A 19278-nucleotide genomic window follows, 5' to 3' on the forward strand; every position below is an offset into this window, starting at 1 on the left:
CACACACACACACACACAAGAAGGCAATCTATGAAGGTTATTAAATGAAGTGCTAGGAAAAGAAGGAGGGAAAGAGTGTGAGGCAAAGGGCATAGCAGGTGCATAAAAAGAGAGCTAGCCTGACTGGCTGGCTGGGTAGAGGGAGTGATGCTAAGGCTCTAGATGACTACACTTCCCTCACTCACATACTAAAGGCCGAGCCCCAGCAACACTGAGGTCTGGGCAATCCCTCTTGCCATTTCCTTCCTCCTTACATACTAGGCTACCCTTTAAATGATACAAATAAACAGCTATGATTTTCCAAAAGAAAAAGTCCCCCAAAATGTACCTGTGTGGCTAGCTTATCCAAATCAGTTTTAGTAATCTCATTCACACGACTAAGTTGCTGATCCACAGACGGGAGCTGAAAATATATAAAATGAAATATAAGGCAAGGCAGTTACCTGCAAAAGTAAACCACATTAAACAACAGAATCATCCTGCAGTCAAGGCCTGGGATGTCAATATTGTAATGCATGAGCTCACTTTCTTCTGAACCATTGAGCTTGTCTGGGGAAAACATGGTTTTCTTCAGAATGGCCCTTACAATCACCAGTATTTAAATGTTTGGCATTAAAACTTTAAATACAGATATAAGAGATTTCAAGTACTGAATATTGTTGAATCAAAGCTTGGTGCTGGTGGCTCACACTTGTAATCCTAGCTACTCAGGAAGCTGAGATCTGAGGATTGCAGTTCAAAACTAGGCCAGGCAGGAAACTCCGCAAGACTCTAATCTCTAACAAAAAGCTAGAAGTGGAACTGTTATTCAAGTGGTAAAGCTCTAGGCTTGAGCAAAAAAAGCCAACCAAGAACATGAAGTCTTGAGTTCATGCCCCAGCCAGTACTGGCGCATGCGCGCGCACACACACACACACACACACACACACACACACACACACACACACACACACGCACGCACACACACGCGCGCACACACACACACACGCACGCACATGGCTTATTTTTTTATTCTGTACTTAATACTATAATGATAGAAATAATGATAGAAATAAACAGGTGGAAAAAGAAGCTAAAGGCATGCAAAGAGTGACCTGTACTGACAACTTTTCAATATGTTTGAAGCACGGTGAGAATAAAAACCAGCCTGATGAGGCCAGCGGGAAGCCTAGAGCTCTAGCTTGCTCACCTACTCACCTGACCCAACTCGGGGTTGGTCTCCAGCTGACTTAGAGATGCCCTGATGCGGTTACAGGTTTCCTGGTCTTGGGCTGAAGAGCAGTCGTTGCCGTTGAGTGAGTTCTGGATGCTGTCTTTCACGTTGGTCAGGCTGTTGTTAAGCTGGGAACTCCCATTACTCAGGCTCTGCAAGCTGTTTTCCATGTTCTCCAGGGCCTCCTTGGTCCTTCTGATTGCTGTGGGAAAATGACCTGCATCAGATCAGGTCACCATCTACAAGGGTAGTCTTGCAGATGAACTTATTAATGACCTTAAACTGTCTCAAGGGGTGCACAGGGCACCATCACGCCCCCAGGAGAGCTCCTCCAACCAGCTCCCCTCTCCTGCATTGTCCCAAAAGCAGGAGCTGAGCACCAGTCCAGGTACATTACCCGGGTAGGGAGTGTGTCATTGCCTGTCCTGGAAGAGGTCAGTACAAACAAACCCTCCCAGGTGCTCTAATCCATATAAGAATTGATGACATCCACAAGCTGCTTCAGAAGACTCAGAGAGCTGGAATTAAATCTAAAGCAGCTGTGGAGGGCATGATTTTAGACTCAGGCAGGTTTAGATATAGATTCTAGCTTCACTACCTCCTGTGTAACTGGAAGCAGATGACTGAGCCTCTTCGAGCCAATTACCTCATGTTAAAAAGCAGAGATCAGATTTTATTATGAAATGTGGGCATTAGGGGCTCCACAACCTAGGAATTTCCAAATAATTGTTGGCCATCCTGATTTCTTGGGGGGAAAGAAGGTAGAAATCCAAGAAGAGACTTAAAGCACTTTAAGCATATAAAGACTTTAAGCACTGGCTTAAAGCCCTAACAATAAAAGGCACAGGATTTAATTAGTGGGTATTGTTCTTTTAAATTTTAAGCAAGTAAGTCTTTCTGGAGTCTTTATCTATAGCAGAACATCAAGCTGCAATTGAATGTTACAAGGGAAAGTGCAAATGCCCTTAAAAACCACACTTTTCCCTAGTTAAATGATTTGTTTTTTTTCCCTTCCTCTCCACAAATTATACCAACATCAAAAACAGGAAAGTATGGGTTATACTGTGGGGGAGGGACATACAAAGCAACATAGAAATCATCTTATAAATATGATAGAAACAATTGCATGAAAGGAAAAAAAACAAAAAACATTTGAATACTTATCTTGGGGTTCATTCCCCTAACATCAACTTATCTGACCTTTTCTGCTTGACTCAGACATATACTAGTTATTGCAAATAAGAGAAACCATGGGACCTATGTTTCTTTGGGCCTGGCTTACTTCACTTAATTTCTTCCAAGTCTTTTCATTTCCTAACAAATGGGGCAATGTCATTCTTTCTGATGGAGGCACAGAATTCCATTGTGTATATATACCAGGTGGACCCATTGCAACAATGAGATGTACAAGTTGTTATGTAGAAAAACGAACTTAACAACTTTGGTGGGGGGGTGGAGGGAGGATCGGGTGGGGGGAGGGGAGGAGTATGGGAAGGGATGGGAAGGGGAAACAACGAGGAGGCAAAAATGCTTGATAAGAAATGTACTCGTTATCTTGCCCATGTAATTGTAACTCCTCTGTATGGTATTCTCACAATAAAACACACACACACACACACACACTTTTCCTGGCAACCCTATGAGACTTGAGCACTGAAACTTCAGCGCCAACAGGCACATTCACGGATGGACGGAAAGGTGGACAGACAGACAGATACACACACACACACACACACACACACACACACACACACACTACTGTGTCAGTATCTCACTAGAAGCAGCCTGGAGTCTTGTCGTATTTCTGCTTCTATATTTTTATGGCATCTTTGGTGAACTAGAAGCCATAAAACATCTCTCAAGACTGCAGTTTCCCTACATGTAAATCACGTAAATGGCAGGGTTGTCTCCCGGAAATTAGAAGTCTGTTCTTCTAGGCTGTGGGCTGACGGGTGTGTAGGACAGAGCCTTTAGAAAACAGGATCACCCAAGCTAAACGAGTCAGATCAGGAAGTGCAGTTTTGTGGTTTACCCACACACCTGAGAGGCTTCCAGAATTGGGCTGTGGGATCCCTGGTGTCAAACTCTTATCAACTTACCCACACAGAAAATTCTTAAAATCTTAAAGTCTTGACACTTGATTTCATTCCAGTTCTATCTCCTTTTTTGGTATAAGACCAGGACTTGAACTCAGTACCTGATGCTTTCACTCATGTCTAATGCTCTACCAACCCCACCAGTCATATCTTAATAATATCTAAGACTAAGGTAAAACTTAAGACCACATAGGACACTCTATCAGTTTTGTGTTTCTCTCATCTACCTGTCTGCATTCTTAACAAAGCATAAAACCTGGTACTTGGATTATATTAGGTGCCCAGTTAATATTTGCCACCACCAAATGAGCAACTGGAAACAAGGTACAACCAGAAATACACAGGAGAGTGCATCGGAGTGTGCTAAAACACACTTCACACCACACATCTATGGCTTCCTCCCATAAACTTTCCCACTTTGACTTCATGGTAAGTTATTTTAATGCAGGCAATAAAAAACAACAACTAGGAATGCCAGGTGATAAATTGAAGGCCTAGGAAATACGTACCATCCTTCATAGATATGTGAGATTATGGGTAATATTTTATCTTGTCCCAGGAAGCATTCAGTGGCAATAAAAATCTAAAAATGCTTCAAAGCATTTTATGCCTATAAAATATTGATAGGGCTAAAAGTCTGGGAGTAGCTCAGACATGCCCAGTGAATCTGAAATAAGTGGAAAAGAGCTTTCAAATTCTTAATTTTAGCTAATTATCATTTTCCCAGCCCAGAGCTCATTTCCTTCATAGTTTCTGACCTGTAGCCTAAATATAATGTGCTTAGAGGAACTATCTGCTTCTGCTCTATGCAACAGCCATAAATCACATAGCATAATAACATATTTTAGGGGAAATAAAAGTTGCTGGAGCAGTTTATTAAGCACATTTGAAGATACTTTGGCCACAACAGAAGTTAAATCAGCCTTGACTTATTCAGGCTACCATTTTCAAAAAGGTAGAACTTTTCAGTAGACTGAAGGGAAAAATAAAATCCCCTTCAATTATCTTTATTAATTTTACTATTTATTTTTTTGCTGGTCCTGGGGCTTGAACTCTGGGTCTGGGGGCTGTCCCTAATCTTCTTTTGCTCAAGGTTAGCACTCTACCACTTGAGCAGAGTAATATTTCTGGCTTTTTCTGAGTAGTTTATTGGAGATGAGAGTCTCATGGACTTTCCTGCCCAAGCTGGCTTTGACTTGTGATCTACAGATCACAGCCTTCAGAGTAGCTAGGATTACAGGTGTGAACCACAGGCACTCAGTTACCTTTATTTATTTATTTTTGTGTAAGTCCTGGGGCTTGAACTCAGGGCTCGGGTACTGTCACTGAGCTGTTGTGCTCAAGGCACTAAAAATTAAAAATAAAAAAGTGGCTCTACCACTTGAGCCACAGCTCCACTGTGGCTTTTTGGTGGTTGCTTAGAGGTAAGAGTCGCACAACCTTCCTGCCCAGGGTTGGCTTTGAACGTCAATTCTCTGCCTCCTGAGTAGCCAGGATTACAGGTGTGAGCCACTAGCACCTGGTTTTAATTATTCTTTATTTAGAAAGTACTACTATTCAAATATTGAAAGTTGCTGGAACATTGATCAAAGAAGGGTGGAGGGCCATAGACCAAGCACACTGAGTCATTCCTGAGCTTTGGGGTGGCCTTGTGTCTACCACATAATCATGAATCTGGAGGGGACAGTAGAGTCAGTGGTTTAAATGTAGTGGCACACAGGCATGCTGGAACCACCCTGCACCCACACCAGTTTGAACTCAGATTTCTTGGAGGAAGGTCTTGGGGATGTTGGGTCTTCCTGTGGATGGATGCACAGTAGCACCGTATACCCCACACTCCCTAATGCATCCAGGGTGGTCTGGGGATCATGGCTTTTGTTAGGACAGGGTCTGGATGCCAACTCCACCAGGTCCCAGCTACCCAACTGCAATGGGCCAAAATGTGCTACCCCCCTCAAAACATGCCATGAGATCACATTTAGAGGCAGTGCCTTTCAAGGTCCTGAGTGTGGTATCCAAGTTGGACAGGACAGGTGTCTATTTAAGAGATGCTAGAGATGAGGGTCCAGGACATGAGAAGCAAGGACAAAGAAAGCAAGAAAGTAAAGAAGGAACAAAGGAAGGAAAGAAGGAAGGAAGGAAAGAAAGAAGAGAGGAAGGAAGGAAGGAAGGAAGGAAGGAAGGAAGGAAGGAAGGAAGGAAGGAAGGAAGGAAGGAAGAGACTACATGATGGGAAAGGGAAAAGTAGAAAGATGGGGGTGGGGCAAGGTTCTCTGAGGTCACATCCCTTCTCTGTGAGTCAGTTTCCCTGCCTGGCTGGTGGTGATGTAGAGGACAGATGTCTGGAGAGATGGAATGCACCAATACCAGAGGACCCACCTTCAGAGATGGGCAGAGCCTTGCAGGCTAAAAGGAGAAGGTCAAGGGAAAGCCCTTTCCATTAATTAAGAGTAGTCCTGGCAGTGCCTGCTCTGCATGCCCTTGGGTTCTGTGCATGGACGGAGTGGCTCAGCCATGAGGAACCATGAATATATGAATATCGCCCCCTGGGCACAGGCCTCCGTGTCTCGCTTCCAACAACCTGCTCCTGTCTGGCCCGTTTTCTCAGGAATACTGACATGAACACATCATTCACAGGGGCCAGATGCCTTAGGCAGAGGAAACTGTCCTCTCTGCCCTGCCTCCAGCACATTTTCTCTCATCACCTATAAGAAACCCAGGTGGTTCTGTTATCCCTGCAGAATCTGTCCATTAATAGCAGTGCATCCACTCACGTAACGCCACTGACCAGGTGGAGTTTAAGACTTACCTGTATATTCTTTATATCAGAAAGCTATTTATGTCATGGGTGGAGGGACAGAAGATAAGGAAAAAGATCTACAGTTTTACAGAGTACTTATCTTCTATTGCAGAAACCATTTTTTTTCTTTGAAAGTTCACATTGAGCCCCGGCACAGGGGCTTGTGCCTACAACTGCAGATACTTGAGAGGCAGAGAGAGGAAAGCTGCAATAGGATACCAGCCTGAGCAAAATGTTAGGGAGACCTTAACTCGTGAATAAGCCAGATGTGGTGGCACACGGCTGTAATCTTAGCGACCAGGGAGGATCTCAGTCTGGTGCCAGCCCTCAACATAAAAGTGCAAAAAAAGACCCTATTGGAAAATTAACAAAAGCAAAAAGGGCTGAGAGTGTAGCTCAAGTGGTAGAATACCTGCCCAGCAATTGTGAGGCCCTGAGTTCAAAGCCCAGTACTGCAAAAAGGTTTCCAAAGGTCCACATGGCAATCTTCTAGGCTTTGCAGGCTGTCTGCTGTGTTACTACCACTCAACTCTGCTCCTCATGCCCCGCCCCCCGAAAAAAGCTGAGGAACAAGCATGGCTGTGCTCTAATAAAACTTTATTTACAAAAGCAAGTGGTCGACCCTGATTAAATTCTGCTATTGTGACTCCAGATGCCTTTTCTCTCCACAAATATTTTGTCATCAGCTTCAGACACCTTGGTGTCTTTAGTTGGCCTATGTGAGCACACATTGTGAATCTACCCTCGAGAAGTCTCGGGTAAATGCAGGCTGAGTGAATCCGGGGAAGCCCATGGACTCCTGGACAGAACACTTCTCATTTCTGCCACCACACTTACTTGTCGCCATGGCTTTGACGTCATCTAGGACTGGGACCACTTCAGGTTTCAGTTGTTCGAGAATTCCAGCTCCCAGGAAGGTATGAATTCCTGGGTTTGCAGAAATAGAAGGGACAGTGAGCAATCATCCACTTATCAAACCTTCACACACACACTGCCTCTCCAACACAGGACCCTCTGGGACTGGAAAATGGCTTACCCCTCTCTCCTCAAGCCCCATTCTCTACTGTAGACCCCGTTCAGGTATTGACACTGGCATGAACAGATCTTGTCATAAACCTTCAAGTCCTAATACCCCTGTCATCCAGTGAAAACTCAGCTGCCAGCGCTTCCTGACTATTTGTGCTAGGGTCCAGTGTTGACCATCTTGAGCTGTCTGTACCCATTGTCCCTGCCTCTGTGGCTCCATGGGGTCCCCGCAGACATCTTGGCCCAGAAGTCTCTTTGGAATGGACACTGTCCTGTGTACTGCCAACACAGGCCAGTGTCATTGTTCCCACACCTCCCCGCATTGTGCGACAGCAACTACCTGCAGATGTCACCAAACAGCAGCCTTTGTGTAAGAACCACTAAGCCAGGCTGTGTGTGAACTCCCCTGAGCCCAGCCCTGTCCCCTGGTGATTTCTGAAGCTCATGGTAACAAGAGTGTGGAAGATACACAGGGAATAAAGAACACTCATGACCAGGCGAAAGATTTTTCTATAAACCTAAAATTGAAAAGATCTCAGGAAGTGGTGCTGTGGCTCAAAGTGGTAGACACTAGGCTTGAGTGAAAAAGCTCAGGGACAGCACCCAGGCCTTGAGTTCAAGCCCCACGACTGACCAAATCAAATCAAATCAAATCAATCTCGAAGTCCTTCAACCGGGAACACAGTAGCTTTCACAATCAATGCTGGACTTTGATTACCCATTACCATCAGCCTATAATTTATCCATCTATAATTTAACTCTAGGGCTTTGTTTCTGTCTTTCTCCTTCACATACCTCATTTCTTAGTTCTCATGCTATGGAAGGTGCCTGTGCAATCTTCTGAGACCAAGTAAGAGCGTGAGGTACCTGTCACTGATACTCACTGTCCAGATCTGAGAAGGCCTGGTCCCTGGTAGTGTTGTACTGAGCCAGGATATAGTGGATTTGCTGGAAAAGAGAATTGCATGACATCTTCCCTTCTAAGGTCCAAAGCCACCATTCAGAAAGCAAAAAGGAATTGAACATACAAAAGGAATCGGAGTCAGGACTTTTTGTCTTATTTTGTCTAGTCAGTTGTGGGGCTTGAACTCAGGACCTGGATGCTGTCCTTGAGCTTCTTTGCTTTAACACTCCGAACCACAGCATCACTTCTGGTTTTCTGGTGGTTCATTGGAGATAAGAGTCTTATGTACTTTCCTACCTGGGCTGGCTTTGAACCACAATCCTCAGATCTCAGCCTCTTAGGTAGCTAGCATTACAGGTGTGAACCCCAGTCACAAGCCTGTCATGACAATTTTAAAAAGAACAGACCACTGAGTTCTGAAGATGTTTCTAGTTTCTGACACTCAGACTTCTTAATATTTCCAAGATTATTGGCGTAAACTCAAATAATTTATTATGATTTTTTGGTTTCCGATGGTTAATTATGTCTCGTGAGGCTGTGGATTGGAAAGGACCTGGAGGGGCCAGTATGGCCAAGGGCAGTTTCTCCCAAGGTAACTCAAGACTATTCCACCCCAAAAGAACGTGTATTAACATCAAATGACTTTTTCAAAAATCATCAGATCCTTAAAATGACAGAGTACTTTGCAGTATACACTACAATTTTGTTACCTTAATGAAATAAGCACCAAAATTTAAAGCATCAATTGGTATTAACTTTTGCACTCTTGGGAACTGCTGGCAAGGAATTTCTTCCGTCATCAGCAACCTTACAAGGTGACCTCCATCTACCTGAAGGCAGTGGGTTTCTAGAAGGTTCCCAGGAGATTCCAAACACCCATAGGAATTCAGCGGAGCCAACAACCCAGAGGCCCAGAGGACACACTGGTTGTGACTTTTACCTTTGGGGTTTCATTCAGGAGTGTTCGCAAGTCTTTAAAATTGCTGGTTGCCAGTTTCTGCGTGTTGTTCATCCAGGTTTGGACGTGGATGTTGGCCACAAAGCCGCAGAAGATGCCAATGCTGCAGGCAGAGGGACGGAGAGAAGGAAGAGCCTTTCTCACGATCTCCACCATCCACGGCCCACACAGGCACCCTTACCCGCTAAGACCCCACCACTGACCACCACCAAAGCAGAGCCACACAACAGACCTCATGAAAGACAAACCTCCATGGAGACTAAGTATTCTATTCAAGATGACAATGTCCACAGCACGCTGTGGAGGAAGTCATTACCAAGGTTGCGTGACAATGTACACCGTCTAGTCCACTCTGGTCTGGATGATCGTGCAGACCCCTTTCTATGTGCACATGCACGCATGCATGCACACACACACACACACACACACACACACACACACACACACACTAGCACACCTGCCAGCCCCAGAGAAGATGCTAGGAAAAGCATCGAAATGACCAGCGTGACTGGGACAGTCACTGCTTTGCTTTCTCTCATGGTCTGCTAGTCTGGGTATGGTCCAGGTTGGAGGGGGGGAAGTTACTGAAGCATTCAAACGCTAAGCGAGAGCCACCTGTAACAGACTGCTGTACTCCTCACGCTGTCAAGGACCAAACAAGCAAAACAGTGGTGCTGAGCTGACTTTGGCTTGGCGCCAAAGAGCAGCAAACGCAGCGTGCTCTCCATAGGAAGATTCACGAAAACTCATATATTCGTACGCAAATACAAAAAGGACACTTTTCTCCATGTAAAATATTCAGAAATGCCATATGAAAAGCATCTTACAGGAAAATGCCATATGAAAAGCATCTTACAGGAAATGGCATACAATAAGAAAATAAAAAAAAAAATCTAGGCCATGTAAAATGCCTATTTCTTTTTTGTGGTACTGGGGTTTGAAATCAGGGCTTCTCCCTTCCCATGCAAGTGGTCTACCACTTAAGTCCTTCCCTCGTGGCCTAGTTATTTTGCAGATATGGGCTCTCTCCATTTCTTGCTAGCCTGGCCTGCTATCCTCCTTTTTGTGTAGCTTTTATGACAGGCACATACCACTACTCAGCACTTTCTGTTGCTGAGATGGTGTCTTGCTGTTTTGGTCTCTGCCTCCAATGTACCTGCCAGCCTCTTTTAAGGGCCCTCAGCGGTGGCTAATTACTAATTGGTTTAACATAATAAAAATGTTGGCAAGAGCAAATCAACACAATCCTGACGCCTTTGGCCACTAGGTGGTAGCAAGGAATTACATAAACACCATGACACACGTTTTACCAATAGACGCAAAAAGAAAACCAAAAACAGAACCTCCAAACTGTTACTATATAACTATCCAGTGCAAGTGTGGCTGTTTTTAGAGCAGTGATTTGGGAAGAGTATTTAAACTTTAGAACATATGAAAACAAAATCAACGCACTGATTCTTAAATAGGAACAATTTCTTAGGCTTTATGCATGCATGTATTTACAGATAGAATAAAAAGGTACTCTTTTCCTTTTGAACTGAAAAAGCTCATCTCGGGGACATGACCCCACCAAACAAGGATACAAGTCGACTGCAGGTCATTGGTCAGAAGCAAGTCAGAAAATGTCTATGTATGGAGCAAAAATTCTTATAGCTAACAAACTACAATGGCGGGAGAGGGTGAAGTGACATTTTCCAAAAAGAACTGTACGCTTTACCTAACTATGTAACTGTAACCCCTCTGTACCTTACCTTTATAATAACAACATTTTTTAAAAAGGGGGAAAAACAAATTGCAGTGGATAAATATTATAGCTGGAACATGAGAGCTGCATCTATAGTCAATCACTGCCGTGCTGGGGAAAGTCCCTGTACTTCAGTGAGCCTCAGATATCTCAAAACCGACCAGGCTCGTTCAGAACTTCAGACGGACGTAGGTAAATTAGAACTATGTGTCTTAGGCTGGGTAAGTATTTATTCCTTGAGCTGCAACAGAGAAAGGTTCTAAATGACCACAAATTCTCTGAAGTTTTTTTTTTTTTTTAAATCTATTCTATTTCTAATTGGAATTCCTTCTGATGGTAACCTTAGCAATGAACAATTTATGTGCCGTTTGGCACATTTTAAATCTGCGTTGGTGTTTATGTGTCAGACTTGACATCATAGCAAAAACTGTCACTGAATGACATCATCATGACAAAGAAGGCCAAAGGTCTGAAAATGATTAAGAATTGTGTAGAGAGGAAACACACACACACACACACACACACACACACACACACACACAGCGGCCCGCACTTCCTTTCCCAGCACTTCCAAATTTTTATTGTAATCACTCACTAGGCCCCAGCATCTGTTCCTATGGGAAGTCTGAGATCCACCTCCACTTGACTAAGCTGATTCTTCTACCTCTCCTCCCTCCCCCTCCCCCCAAGGGACCAGAGGCTCCATGCTCTGAATGCTGATGGACTGTTTCTCACTTCCTACTCTTAATTTGTCTTGGACGCTCTCTACAAGGACATGGTTAAGTACTTCTTTCTCTCAACTTTGTCCACAGAGATGCTGGAGGAGAGTGGGTTTAAGGACTGGGCTCACTCTGGTTTCATTCGATCTACTTAGACTATTAATCGTATGATGAGAGTCTGTATTCTGTAAGTGCTCGTCACTTCCAAGATCAAGATCTTACTCAGCCAGAAGAGTGAATTATGATACATTTCAGAACACCACCAAATTTCATGCTGCGTGTTTGTAAGGACCTGTACTTCTACCCAGCAATAGATCCAATCAAGACATCAAGGTCTTGATAACGTAAACAAAAAAGCTTCACTAAACAGAATTCTGCAAAGAATTCACCAAGTTTCAGCACTGAGTCTGGGCGTGATTTATGCTACATGAAAGGTGACAAATCTAAAGGCCCCCTGTCAGGGAGAACACACAGGCAGGGGGCATCTGGGGGTCATAGGAGCTGGATGGCAGAGGAGGCATGACCGTTGCTCTGTCGCTCTCCAAGTGCCGCCAGGGCCATCAGGACAGTAGAGCAGTACTGCCAGGGCTCCCCAATAGCCACAAACATGTGGATTCTGGTGTCGACTTTCCCAACTTTTAAATCTTCTCAATTGATTAAACAACTTGTTCAAGATATTTTTAAGCAAAAGTAAAAATCAAAACAATTAGTGATTCCATGTTTTAACAGCGACCCATTCAGCTATGAAGATAGAGGGACACTGGGAGTGCAAACCCAGAAAATATCCCTTCTCTGAAGGCCACACAGATTTTGTCTTTAACAACAAACACATATACTTTGATGCAATACAACAAAATATCTTAATTTTCTTCTATGTGAGTGGCCTGCCAGCTTTACATTTTCTATATTTTGTTATGAAGATCAATTTCCTCACACATACACTTAAAAAGTAAAGCTTTTAGGATAGAAGCTTAACTTTTTTAAACCACTAAAATTTCTAATAGTTTTTTTCCTTCATAATTTCTACTGGTAGTGAAATAAGTCCTTCTATTCTGTAACTGATCTTGCTTTTTTTTCTCTTTGTAACTGTGTTAGGGTTTTGAGTTTGATGCCTTGGGCTACTAAGTGAGCTGTCTATCACATGAACAATGTGCCCAACTCTTTTTGTTTTACTTATTCTACAGACAGGGTCTTGTGGATTTTGCTTGGCTAATGGATCGCAATCCTCCTATACCTCCTAAGAGACGGCATTACAGTTACACACCACTACATCCAGCTTGTTGTTTAAGATAAGGTCTTGCTGCTGACTTTTTGCTCCAGCTGACCTTGGACTGGGATCTTTCTGACCTCTGCCTCCTATTACTTTTAAAGGATTTTTTAAAAATTTAAACTTGAAATAACCAGAGTGTTTATGATCAGTTAAAAAAATCTCTGATGCTCAAGCATGCTATAAACCAATGTGTTGATTTTATTTATTTATTTGTTTATTTATTTTTTATTTTGTCAGCCATGAGGCCTGAATTCTGGGCCTGGGCGCTATCCCTCAGCTCTTCAGCTCAAGGCTAGCATTCTACCACTTGAGCCACAGGGCCACTTCTGCCTTTTTTTTTGCTTATGTGGTGCTGAGGAATCTAACCCAGGGACTCAGGCATGCAAGGCAAGTGCTCTACCACCAAGCCTCCTTCCCAGCCCCTGTTGATTGATTTTTAATTTCTTGGACCTCCAAGCCAAGAATTGATGATCATATCCTAATACAAATGAACCTGGAAACAGACCATTTTCTTCAGAACAAAATTCTTAAGAATTCAGATCACCAGGATAACGAATCATCAGCAAAGCTGACAGTATTCAGACTCAGAAATATACAGAAGTCAGGCTGGGCATTTGAAAGAAAGCAGAGGAAGCTTGGCCTTTCCTGAAATGAGACACCGGTGTGGAAGCATCCACATGCGAGGTGGGAATTCAGTCTCCTGCTGATGGTTGGACAGATGACATAAACAGATGTCCAGGCCCGGGGAAAGGTTCACGGGGAGAAAGAACAGGGCCACAGCACTACGCGTGCGCGCACACACACACACACGCACACACACACACACACACACACTACGGAAGCATTTTCCTCAACACCTACGGCGTTCTCAAAAGAAATAAACACATAAAAAAGATTTCAAAATTTGGAAATATAAGGAGATTTTAAAAAACCAGAATAGAAGTCAAGAGTAGAAACCAATTTGACATTTCATCATAAGATTTAGACTCATTAAATAACTCTTCTTGGAATTGAGTCCAATAAAAGGCAAGTGGACCATTCCAATTTGTCCAAGAAGGTTTTGCTTTGGTTTATTTTGTTTTGTTTTGTGCTGGTACCAGAGCTCCAACCAGTACAGCTCTCGCTCAAGGGTTCTGTTCACAGCAATCCAACCAAGCCTCCAGTCCAGCTTTTTTGCTCTTAAATTCAAGATAATACTTCAAGGACTATCTTCCTGGGCCTGCTTTGAAAAGTGATCTTTAGATCTCAGCCTCTTGAGAGGCTTGGATTACAGAGGTGAGCAACCCATGCCTAGTTGTGAAAGAATTTTTAAAATTACATTAAAAATTACTTCAACATGCTGCATGCTGGTGGCTCACATCTGTAATCCTAGCTACTCAGGAAGTTGAGATCTGAGGATTGTGGTTCGAGATCAGCTTGGGCAGAAAAGTCCCTGTGGGACTCTTATCTCCAATGAATCACACACAAAAAAAATTAAAAAGCTTGAAGTGGAATGGTGTAGCTTAAGTGATAGAGCACTACCTGTGAGCAAAAAAAACAAAAAAACAAAAAAAAAAACAAAAAAAAAACAGATCTGGCACACACACACATATAATATATATGTTACATATATATTATATATATATATACACTATGTATCTTTTTTCTCCCCCAACACTATCAGTGTCTACTATTGTCAGTGCAAACCAGAGGCTCTGCAAGGAGTATCTGAGAACTCCTCCAACATACACTTTCATTCTGTCTATGTCTTCTAATTACCTGACATTCTGCCCCTCTTACTTTCACTTCAGCTTCACATGCTTCTCCCTGTCATGCAATCCTACTAGAAACATCTTCGCCTTTCTGATCTTTTACCTTCTAGGCTAGCTTTGGTTACTTGCAAACAATATTTAGCTCTTTTTCCAACTCATGACGTTCAAGATACTTGCAAACTAGCGAGGGTTTGAAAGGGAAGACATCAAAACAGTTATGATGAATGGAAAAAATTGGAGACAACTTAAACTTTGGTCTGAATTTAAAGCAAAAAAAAAAATCTCATGTACCATATACTGCCATTTATACTTCATACATAAACTCAATGGACTGTTAGTTTTAAATTTGTCGCAACCTTAAAGTGTGTATCAACTTTGACTGAATTAAATTTAAATGTAAAATTATGATTTTCATATTTGTGTTTTACCTAAGTGAAAAAACTATGTAAGCAAATATGCAGTAGATTATAGATTCAAGGTGTGCATTATAAAAATAATTTTCCCATCTAAAATATACTTAACAGCAAAATAAGCTTAAAAACTAAAATCTTAGTCAAATGTACTTAAAAGGAAAAAATATCCTTAAAAGAAAAAATTAGTCAAGTCTAATGGATCTGAGCTTTGAGAATTAAAAACATTGTGATGTTCATTTTATAAATAAATGAAAGTCAAGCCTATTATTTATTTTGTAAAATTTGGTATTTTAAACATTACATAAATAATCATCTTGGAGTGAACTACCACATAATTATATGACATTCAAAGAAAAGTCCAATTTAAAAAGAGAAATCCAATGCAGAATACAGGCTTCATTCAAAAATAAAATGAAAGCTGATTATTACATATGTAAACATCTGTTCAAGTAGTCAGACAATTTTTTAAAATTATAGCATACATTTTTTCATACATATTTACTTCAAGTTAAAATATTTAACTCAGTTAATTAAGTTAACTGAGCCACTATCACTTAAAGGCACTATCTCCAAATGACCCTGTCCTCTCTGAGCCCAGCTCTGATGCTCAGAGGTTTTATGGGCCAGGTCTTTAGTGAATGAAGCATACAAGTTTCCCCTTGCAGAAAGGGGCCTCTGTTGAGCCTCACAGGTCTCTGGGCTGTAATTGGCATTCTTCTTAAAGCCAGAGAGGATAATAATCCCCAAAGCGGCCCAGTGTGTGCATTCCTGAGACCACTTCAAAGGCAAAAAGCAAAGAGACAAAGACATCTGGAATTGCCATCGACTAGTGGACTTTCGGAATCTAGTATAAAGAAACAGACTCCATTTGTTTTCAGGAAGAAAAACAGACAGATTGACCAGTCAAGTAACGGAAAGAGAAAGAGACAAACAGAAACAGAGAAGCAGAAATTGCCAAAGACAGAAAAGAAAGGTAAAGAGACAAGAGATGCACGGCCACACCTCAATCTCATAGGCATTCCTGGTGAACCAACAACAGGTGAACTTTGGAAATGGCATAATGGCACACACCTGTAATCCCAGTTACAGGTAAAGCAGAGATAAGGGAATCACAGTTTGAGACTGGTCCCAGAAAAAGTTAGGGAGAATCTATCTCACTAAAGAGTTAGGGGTGGTAGAGAATGCCACCACCTTCTCAAAAAGAAAATGTTCATGAAGATTCTAGTTCGGGACAGCCCAGACAAAAGGAAGACCAAGCAGAGCACCAGTGGCTCACACATGTAATCCTACCTGCTCAGGAGGCTGAGATCTGAGGATAAGGGTTCAAAGGCAGCCCAGGTAGAAAAGTCTGTGAGACTGTTATCTCCAGCCACACACACACACACACACACACACACAGCTGGGAGGTAGAGCTATGGCTCAAAGTGGTAGAGTCAGCCTTGAACCCAGGCCAGAGTCTGAAAAAAAAACTAAGAAAGCAAAAGGACTGGGGGCCATGGCTCAAGGAGTAGAGGGACTTGTCTCCCAAGTTCAGGCCCAGAGCTCTGTTCTGCATGCTGTCAGTCTCCAGAGAGCTACTTCAGAGGAGGCGATACTCCAGGAGGGAAGACCCTCTACAAGTCAAGATCTACCAGGGTATCTAAGGAGGAAAAAGTTACCAAAGGAAAAAGTTGCAGGGACATCATTTGGAAACATCCTGGATAGGGACTTTTATTCTCCTTTTCATTTTGTTCGTTGTTGTTGTTGTTTTGGTTTTTGCAGTACTGGGTCTTGAACCCAGGGCCTGCACATGCTAGGTGATCACAGTACTACAGGAGGCACAACTGTGGCCCTTTCGATTTGTATTTTGTTTCAGAAACAGATTCTCCCTGTCTTCATGCCCGAAACCCATCATCCCTCCTGAGTAGCTAGGGCTACAGACCTTTGCTACCATGCTTGGAGCTTTCTCTTTTTGTTTCTGTGGTTGTTTCGTTTTGCTTTAAATGGATAGGTGTAGGGGGGTGTGTTGACACATGTTTGTGATCCTAGGGTTCAGGGGGCTGATGCAGGAGGGCCTCAAGTTCAAGGCCCACCTTGGCTACATAGTGAGTTTGAGGCTACCTAGCAAGACCCTGTCTCGAAAATAGACAAACCCACGGAATTTACATTTAACACGCCAGACACCCTCATCATCCTAAAACACAACCAACTGGCGTCTGAGACTCTACTTGCCTGATAAGAAAACACATCACCAGGAGGGAGACTGCAAAGCACTTCCTCTGACAGCGTCCGCTTTTCTTCTGCCGCTGGTGCATTTTCCCCCCACATTTGTTACAGCAGCGACACATACAGAAGAAAAATCCTACCACAGGCATCAGAATAACAAACAGCAGGCCCAGGACAGCGCATATAATAATGCCGATTTCATAGTAGGCAATCTGCAAGTCAAACACATAAACAAACAAAAATAGCAATGCACCGAACATAGCAAGTAGAACATTTCACACCATACCCATTTCATTGCTGTAAGTTGAATCTAAGTACATATATACTTCCATTAAAAAAAAAAAAGCTCCCTGGGGTTCTTGAAGCAGAGAACTGGTTATTAGAATGTGGTACTGAGTGATTATTATCTTCCTTCCAATTCCCAGGACAACCAAAAAAATCATTTAATTTCAACCCCAAAGACATCCTGTTAGCTCTTAAATAGTTTTGAAAAATCTTGGTGGGAACATTCACAAAATGAATCACGTACATGTAATCTGAAGGAGAAGACAAGTAGAAATGATATTAAAGACTTGGAGTCATTTGGATTGGATCAATTTGTGACGTTTGTAGTTATAAGAGAACTTGGAATCCATCAAATTTAGAACAAAGGCTCAGCCTTCCTTTTTATTCTTTTTCTTTTTTTGTAGGTCATGGAGCTTGAACTCTGGGCATGGGCCACTGTCCCTGAGCTCTTCAGCTCAAGGCAAGAGCTCTTGAGCCACAGTTCCCACTTCCAGCTTTTTCTATGTACGTGGTGCTGAGGAATTGAACCCAGGGCCTCATGCATGCGAGGCAAGCACTCTACCACTAAGCCACCTTCCCAGCCCCAGACTCAGCCTTTCTAAGTCACTAAGTACAACAGAGGTCGCTCAGTTTTCCACCCATCTGCTGGGAAGAATACTACAGATTTTTGGAAAAATGAGAGAGAATATACCATTAGACAGACAGTACCTGATAGATTACCAAGCACAGGGAGACACTTAATAGATGACATTTGTGTGTCACCTCATGAGAAAGAGCCCTGGTGAAGCACTAAGCTTAGCAGCCAGTGTCACATACAGGTTCTGAATGGAAATGGGAATGGGCACAATCCTAAACAACTAAACATACTCTTCTTACCTCTGCTGCCTCTGTTGAGGCATAAATGAGGGTTCCTGCAAGTGGATGATAGAGCATGATCTCATCACCATTCTTGCATTCAGTTGCTCACATTTCTAAAGTACAGCAATCAGACTGCAGGTTGGCAGTTGGCGACTAATAAACAAGCAACATGGCAAGGGACTTGAATGCCAAGCTGAGGAGGAAAATGCAATGCAAGCTTTGCTCCTCCAGCCAAGCCCGGAGAACAGATCTCACAAGAAGATCTTGCCAGCAGGTCTTGAGTCTGGAGCTCTGCTTCACCTTAACCTGATGCTCAGCTTCTACAATAATGTATTCTCTGATATAACCATGAGTTTGGCAACTGGCAAGGGCACCTCAGAGCACCTATCCTCTTCCATCCTGTCCTTTGGGTGATATGGCAGGAGATGCATGTAGGCAAACTAATCAGTGTCCAAAAAAAAGAGCCAGAGGAAATAACAATCTTTGTTCTTAAAATTGGCAAAACTGGTGACTAGGAAATTGGATCAGGTGTGCTACCCTGGGGACACCTGAAAAGAGAAGGCAGCCACTAACCACTAGTCTGGAATCTTCCATCAGTATGGACATAAAACACTCCTAAATCAGCTTCAGGTAAAAGGAACTATATGACAAGTCAGTCATCTGCTAGTGACCAGTGGATTTTCCCATTGTTACCCTGCATCCAAGTACTAACCAGACCCAATCTGAAATCAGACGAGATGGGGCCGTGTTCAGGCGGTGTGGCCATAGACAATAGTTACTTCCTTGCTTCTGGACCTTATTTCTGGATATAATGTGAGAGGGGAGTGGCCCAAACTCCATTCAATAACATTCCCAGAAACAGAGGTGAAGTCCTGGCAGACAGCACTGAGATTCAAGTCAATTACATCTCTATAGGGGGCCTCTGAGTCCCTTACTTGAAAAGTAGTCCATTAGCACCAACCCCTAAACACACTGTGAGGGACAGAAGGGAAGACTAATGTGAAAACACCTAGCCCAGTGCCCAGATCACTATTAA

At 42.8% G+C, this 19278-nt stretch overlaps 1 protein-coding gene across 3 annotated transcripts in view; it reads right to left on the reverse strand.

Moving 5' to 3' along the window:
- Window positions 1–19278, reverse strand: part of Prom1 (prominin 1) — a 70205-nt gene that overhangs the window by 26600 nt on the left and 24327 nt on the right. For all 3 annotated transcript variants that reach the window (XM_042674737.1, XM_042674735.1, XM_042674736.1), the window contains 6 exons: window positions 17106–17311; window positions 8980–9100; window positions 8020–8083; window positions 6947–7036; window positions 1198–1415; window positions 329–403 (listed from right to left, as the gene is read on the reverse strand). In XM_042674737.1, the coding sequence (XP_042530671.1) occupies window positions 329–403; window positions 1198–1415; window positions 6947–7036; window positions 8020–8083; window positions 8980–9100; window positions 17106–17311 (774 nt within the window). The remainder of the gene's footprint in view (window positions 1–328; window positions 404–1197; window positions 1416–6946; window positions 7037–8019; window positions 8084–8979; window positions 9101–17105; window positions 17312–19278) is intronic.

This window comes from Dipodomys spectabilis, unplaced genomic scaffold (genome assembly GCF_019054845.1).
Source record: "Dipodomys spectabilis isolate Male_0828 unplaced genomic scaffold, ASM1905484v1 ptg000021l, whole genome shotgun sequence".
NCBI lineage: Eukaryota > Metazoa > Chordata > Mammalia > Rodentia > Heteromyidae > Dipodomys > Dipodomys spectabilis.